At 37.2% G+C, this 7,628-nt stretch overlaps 1 protein-coding gene across 1 annotated transcript in view; it reads left to right on the top strand.

Moving 5' to 3' along the window:
- Positions 1 to 3,247, top strand: part of WNT7B (Wnt family member 7B) — a 179,856-nt gene extending 176,609 nt beyond the window's left edge. The window contains exon 4 of the mRNA XM_019515936.1: positions 1,910 to 3,247. Coding sequence (XP_019371481.1) covers positions 1,910 to 2,389 — 480 coding nt within the window. The 3' untranslated portion in view covers positions 2,390 to 3,247. The remainder of the gene's footprint in view (positions 1 to 1,909) is intronic.
- Positions 3,248 to 7,628: the final 4,381 nt, after the last annotated feature.

The following is a 7,628-nucleotide window of genomic DNA, read 5'->3' as shown; positions in this document are numbered from 1 at the left end:
AACCCCCCCCCCCCCCCCCAAAAAAAATTTTTTTTTTAAAAAAGTCTGAGATTGGCTTAAATATCATGAATTGATATGTTTTTGGATTCTTCTGGGGTTTTTAACTTTAAGGCTTTGTATTTTCAATTTTCCTCCACTATACTAAGGAGTTATAAACCCTTCTTTTTTCCTTAATGTGGAGATACTTATGTAGCAATTCGAATCCAAAGGTGGGCCTTGAAAAGAAACCAAATATTGCAAGACCCATCATAAAATTGCAAAAGTTGGTAGTATTGGGTCTAGCAGACAGTACTGAATGTTAATGCCTGGGCTTAGCGTATCTAAAACATCACTTAAAACTCCAGCAAAGTAACAACTCTGCTCTTCAGGCACAATGCCACAAGATAAAGTTAATCTCTGAAGGAGACATAGCTCTCTCAGTGAATGGAGTGAGAATGAACTCCCACAGGAATTAATGAACATCGCAAGATTCACCACCTTCATGTATACTGTACATAGTATCTTTTCTAACATATACCTGTAATAAAATGTGCTTTCACAAAACAAAAGCAAAACAAAACATTACTTTGCGCACACAGTTCTCCCCCATGAGAAAAGATAAAAGAGTGAGAATGAACAACATGTGACAGTTCCAGCTAATGTTTCTTAATGAACTCCTGAAAGAAGCTTAGATACTATGGTGAAGGCAAGAATCTACCTAAAGGGCAGAACAGAACAGAATATTGCTTCTGTCCACGGCTATCATTGATTTTGCTCCTATGTTATTGCTGGTAGGTTGAAGGTGACTCCATATGAAAGAACCATCAAGCAGGCTAGCAACTGGAGATGTGTGTCTAGACTAATAGATAGTTTGGAATCATAAAATGTGTGGAATGAAATTGGAATCAAGTTTAGGAGTCTTTAGGAAAAAAGAGCAGTCCTTTGTATTTGTACAGGGTTTTCAAGCTAGAAAGCCTCCCACCCCCAAAACTTCACAAGATACACACATCCACCACCACCAAAATGCTGATGCCTCTGTCATAGAAAATGGCAGAAACTCAGGCTGGCACTAGGCACGCTGTCTGGCATTAAAAGGGGAAAGTATCCACTGGGGAAAACTCAGTCTCTTATAGGTTCTTCCCCATTCATATAAAACAGACAGGAACCCAGAGGGTGTTTTCTCCTGTTAGAGCCTCTAGCCAAATTCAGTACACAGGTTGGAAATCAGACTACCTACCTAAGAAGAAGGAAGAGCTACCTGATGCTGACCCCACAGTAGTTGGGCTGTTGGTATGGTGTGAAAACAATATTTAGAGACTGATTGTGGGCTAAATGGATGGGGGTGGTATTTCTAAGTGTGGTGGTGTCTTTTGTACTGTGAGTTGGTTAATAAGTACTTGACTGTTACCACTGTCAGTATCAATTAATGTTCAGGTATGGAATAAGCAGGGATAAGAGCCATTACACATCTTAAATTATTCAACAAATATTAGGACCCAGTCAAAAATATTTTTTCCCAAAAAAGTCACAATTTTATCTTTTTAAAAAAATCTGAATGTTTAAAAGATCAGAATGTACTATAAACCTTTTTTCTTTTAGTATTTTCCATTTTCAGCATATGAATGTTTTAGTAAAATGACATGGATTTTTGTTCCCTAAAACCACTGCTAACTGTAAAACTCACTTCCAAAAATTATTTAAAAAAAGGAAAGCAAATGTTTATTTTCCTGATTTATATTTTTATACTCAACATCATAAAACAATAAAATGTGCTGTTGTTGGCAAAGAAAAGCATATTTAAAAAAAGCAAATGAAAAATTTCAATCAGCTATAGTGAAGATAAACAAACTATTAGCAGTAATATTTAAGTCATTTTATAATAATTGCTTATCCATTAATAATATGCAATATTGCTTATCTATACATATAGGTTCTTGAAGAGAGAATGAAATTGGAATGCAAGTGTCATGGCGTATCAGGTTCCTGTACAACTAAGACCTGCTGGACCACACTTCCTAAATTCAGAGAGATTGGATATATTTTGAAAGAAAAGTATAATGCTGCAGTACAAGTGGAGGTGGTACGAGCAAGTCGGCTCCGGCAGCCAACTTTCCTGAAGATTAAGCAGATTAAAAGCTATCAAAAACCAATGGAAACCGATTTGGTGTATATTGAAAAGTCACCCAACTACTGTGAGGAAGATGCTTCCACAGGAAGTGTTGGTACCCAAGGACGCCTCTGTAACCGTACATCTCCCAATGCGGATGGATGTGACATGATGTGCTGTGGAAGGGGTTATAACACCCACCAGTACACCAAGGTGTGGCAGTGTAATTGCAAATTCCACTGGTGCTGCTTTGTCAAGTGTAACACATGTAGTGAGCGGACAGAGGTATTCACCTGCAAATAATAGCGTTTAAATAAACAGAACAAGTCACTGCAAGTGGACAGAAAGTGGAGTACAACAAACAACTACAGCATCATTTTGCACATCTAATTTTCTTTGGGAAAAAACTCAATCTCTCCCTACTACTTACCCTTCTAAAGGATGATGTGTTTTGGCTGGCTGGTCATTGTAACTGCTTTGGAAATAAGGGCAACAGGATTAAGGTGACGTTGAAAAACACATGCAACTTTTCCTCCTGTTTTTTTTTTTTTTCTACTGCAGTCTGGGTGTCGTAGAGTTTTCCAATTAGGATTTTAAGTTATACATATCAGAGAAGCTGTCTGAATTACAGTTCCCAGGTGATGTAAACAAAAAAAAAAGACTTTTTTTCAAATTTTACAAAAAAAAAAGACAACCCCCCATCCCTGTGCAAATAAGACTTTTTTTAAAAGAACTTTCTTTGGAAAAAAAAAGAAAACCCAGCAATATTGCTACAAAAACCCCCTAATTTCTAACAAAGCAGGTATAGTAAAAACTAATACTGATAGTGAAGGAAAAATATAAAATGGAAAAACTCCACTATCGGTTTGACATACAAAGTTCACAAAATTATGTCAGCTGCCAGTGACACTGGAACTCTTGGAATGAACATTGAAAGATTATTATTTATGTTTTAATAGTGTCAAAAAAATTCTAAGCACTAACGGGTAGCTATGTCTTAATTCTGTACTAAATGTAAACTTATTGGAATTCTGACTTTATGATTTTGTATTTGGTTCTCCCTAAGTTCTTCAGTGCTACTGATCTGTTGTCACTCCACTATTAGAGATTTCAATTACTGTAGGCCTTAAAGCAATTATGAGAATTGAGCAAAAAAAAGATCATGCAAAACTGTGGTTACAAAAACTTGGTATAGTTGTTTCCTGCCAACCTCTGAACAATAAGTAGTCTTGCAGCTCAGGAGTAAGGCAGGGAGCATCTATTTTCAGTTTAGCATGAGGAGTTTTAGGACACAAGGATATGCTTCAACAGATATGAAAGATTTTTCTTTGAAGACAAATACATTGATTGGATCTTCCAAGCAATTACACTTTCCTTTTAAGAGTTACAGCTTAATAATTCCTAGGAGAAACTTTCCTACTTTCAATATTTTAAAGAGCTTAATGCTCATAAGCCAGGTAGCTAATAAAAATACAGTAGCTGAACTACAACTTATGAGTTTTGATGGCTACATTAGTGTACCACAAAAAGCGAAGAAATTTTATCCTTAAATGTCACAATTAATCTAAGATTGGCAACAATAAGTTACCCTTCCCTGGGATAAATATTTTAATGTAAAAAAACAAAAAAAAGTTTTCACACCATCCTTTCACTCCAACTCACACTCCAAAAAAGGATTCCATCTGTTTAGTACTGTAGATCCTGGTTAATTTAACCACAAGAGCCAGATCTGTCCAACTGTAATAAAACTACATAGCTTATCTTATAGCAAGTATTCAGTTGTAGTGTGGCTCTCTATCTGGCTTCCAGGAAACTTGGATGAAGTATTGTCTAATGATGATAATCCGAATGTGCGGTTTTGCTTTTCAAAGAGTCATCTGGGAATTCTTTCTAAGCATGTGGCTCTACTTGTTCAGCAGTGACTAGTGAGTTTTAAAACTGACTGGAGATAACTCAAGGCACCTGCCTTCCCAGTGCTGACCCCTTGCTCTCTGGAAATCAGACTTCTTTCAACAGAGCACCTCGAAGCTGAGGGGCATGTCAAGACAAGTGTGGATGTGCAGTATGCGGCGCCACAGACCCATTGCATGTGCTGCGCATTCAGACATTTCCTGCACTCCTAATTTGCAGCACAGGTGGGGTTTTTTGACATGGGAGATCCTAGTGTTAAAAAAACCTGCGCCTTAAAATAACACTGCAGAGCACTGTGACAGCAGTGTGCACTGCTGAAAACCGGAGACTAGCCAGCTGAAGCCACACTCCAGCTGCCAGCTAGGCTTCATGCTGCTGGATTGCTGTGGCTGCAGCCCCCAGAGGCCCTTAGGACTCCAGGTAAGGCTACTAGGGCCAGGCCAAGTGCTGCCCCCAGCCTCCCCTACCCCACCCAGGGCAACATGCCATGCCATGTGCCAGAGCATGCTTGCATGGGCGTTTCCTAGAGAAAAACAGTAGCGGCATATTGTGCCACTGCTGTTTGTCCCCAGGGAAATGCACATTCCCACTCCTGGGGACATGCCCAAGGATTCCAAATTCCTTCTCTTCAAGGTGAATACAGCCCTTGTGCAAAGGAGGGCAACTCCATTAATATCAATAGAGTCACCCACACTTATGCTAGAATCACTCAATAAAGTCCCTCTTGACTCATGGGTATTGTTGTCTAACAATAAAATATATACTGTACTTTCACTTAATTCTTGACAGGAAGCAAATAAAGCTCCCATGCACAGTCAAATGGTACTAGATACTGTAAATATATTAGAATAGTATTTGTTGAGTACAATTGAGGAATCCAATTAAGTTATATTATTGTATATCGTTTAAATGTCTATAGAGTATTTTAAATTATTGTGAACTACACTGAGTAAAAAAATATATATATTATTACACCAACCACCCTGAAAAGTGGACCAAAATGACACTTTCTTAGTTGCCCGTCATTGAAATAACTATTTTAGCTATCCTGATATTTCTACTGTGGATTTGATTTCAAAACTAAAATTCTTCAGAGCAGCTTTGCTCTTTTAGGGTGGGGTGTTCAGAGAGGTACTCTAGAGCACAGAGCAGGGGGCAACCACAGCAGTGCATGGACTTTGAGCTATGACTGGGAAAAGAGCAGTGCATTTTGGTTAAGATAGCACCACTGTTGATATACTGAAGCACATGTGAAAAAGACAGTGACAGCCTTCTAACAAAGGCTCATGGCTGCAATTAGCTTACAAATAGCATTATCCTAAACAAATACAGTTCAAAGAGCTGTTGACAGTAGAACATTTGAATGCTAACAGCAACACAACATGGTTTACAATAATGAGAAATGACAGAGCTCAAAATAATGTATCTTATTAAAGAATTTAAGAACAAAGATCAATATGTTTACTATGTTAATGTTTTGTGGCAAGGAAAAAAAACAAAATGAAATGTGTTTCCATTAAAACTTAACTTTTACCCCTTCTAGCCCTTTTTCATTGTGTTTGCTATCCCACCCTTCAACAAATATGATGCTTAAAAATTGTTCAGTGGTCATCTGAAAGAAGCTTTTTTTGTATGACTTGATGCATGCTTAACAAATCTACAACAGATATGCATGTGTAGGACAAGGTAATAATGGAAGATCTTGGTGTTGCCAAAGCCCATTTTTCTGTGTGTTCTGTACGTAAGTAAACAAGGAAGGATAATGAAGAATACACAAGACATATGAAAGAAGGCCCTAGCTGACTAAAGACTTATACCCATGCACAGATTTTAAATTGTAAAGGGTTTTTTATATGCTTAGGTCACAAATGTGGAAACATGTAGCTGAATTAGGGTTCAAGAGAAAATTGTACAGTATTAAATCAATTGATACTTTTATCAGGGTAGAAATCACTCTTCAGTAGTGTCACTAGCGTCATTTTATAGCAAGTACAAAGAGTTATAGTCTATGATGGAATATTTCCCCCCTTTGAATTATGAATAAATTCAAAGTAACTTCATTAAAATGAATTCAATTACTCTGGGTTTATACAAGCACAGATACAAGTAAAATTTAATTCAAAGATACCAAGAAGCAATATATCTTCTTTGTAATTATATCACAGGCAACTTCTTATTGAAGTTGTATGTAGTCAAGGTGTATTTCTACAACAAAACTGGAAAGTAGATGAAGTGCATCCAAAGGTTTGCAAATCTAAATTATGCTGCAAGTAGAAGTTCTGGGTAATTGTTTCATTTCAATAATGTTTTACTATATTTTTATAGTTTGTTTTGAAAATACAAAGTGATGCTGTAAAAATAATAGTTCAAAAGTACAATGTCGCACTCCTATTATACTAGGTTTCCCATGGAAATAGCTTGATTGTATATATAAGTCCTTCAGCCATGCAGAAGAGATATTTCTGTCTTATCCCTTGTGAACTGAAACCTCTGCGTTCCCTGGAAACCTCCTTCTCTGAAGCTTGAAACAATTAGCCATCATGGCAGTTGTCACAGCCTGACTGAATGGCTGCTCGTTTCACTTTTGATCATTAAGAAATATTGCAATGACAGCTCCCAGACTGAGGGCAGTACTGTAAGTATAGGAACAAAAGCCCAGCATTCTTTTCTCAGAGTGACACCAATAGATGAGGATGGTTGCATCTATACTCAAATCAAAATGAGAAACAGGCTGTATGGGGTTGAAACTATACTAATCATTATATTATGTATTTAAATTCATATATTATTTTATAGGTTATCCAAACCAAATCCAAACCCCTGTAACTTTGGAACCAGTTGCATCCAAAGCCAAACTTTGGGCCTCAGCCTCTACATTTCCTTGTCCATTGGAATCCCACCACTGCAAGGTCCTAATTAAAAGAGAAGTGCCTTCCTGATTAACTTTGGCAGCTATCAATGAAAACTGAGCTCTCCTCATTTCATGGAACATCCATTGAGTGTTAATGTATTTGAGGTTAACGTGTTTTGTCTTCATTTCTGGCATTGCTTTGGACTCTTAGTGTGTGCTTTTTTCTTCATACTATGAGCAGGAGTGGATGCAGGGTTGTGCCAAAGCAGTTCTGATTTTTTGTTTTGTTTTGTTTTTTCCTATCATCCCATTCTTGTTGCTTCCTTTTAACTAAAAAAATATTACGCTACAGAAAAAATTCTGGGATGTCTTTGCAAGCTGGATCAATGCCCTAGTGACATGATGATACAGCATTCTTATCTTTGGTTCTCACAGAATTTCCCCTTCAAGGGCATGCACCATGTGAGTTACTTAATATATTGTGGCACTTCTGTGAAGTGTCCTAGCATGAATTTATTGTTTTGCTTTTCTAGATATTTTGCCAGTATATTTCATGCTGCTTTAACTAACCTAGCTATTCCTGAACACACATTAAACAGCCTTTTTTTTTTTTTTTTTTTTTTTCTGAAGGTTCAAGTCAACTCCATTTTAGTGGCCCATGTGGGATATAGCCTGCCATTGGCTTCCAGGTTAGCCCATTGTGTGAACTTATTAAAAAGATGCTGTGTTCTTAAATGTTTAACCCTTAAGACATTACCTTGTATCTTAAAAAACTATCTC

The sequence above is a fragment of the Gavialis gangeticus genome, unplaced genomic scaffold (genome assembly GCF_001723915.1).
Source record: "Gavialis gangeticus isolate Ggan-Ray unplaced genomic scaffold, GavGan_comp1, whole genome shotgun sequence".
NCBI lineage: Eukaryota > Metazoa > Chordata > Crocodylia > Gavialidae > Gavialis > Gavialis gangeticus.
The sequence above is the reverse complement of the archived record's forward strand: the minus strand, read 5'-3'. Positions and strand labels throughout refer to the sequence as shown.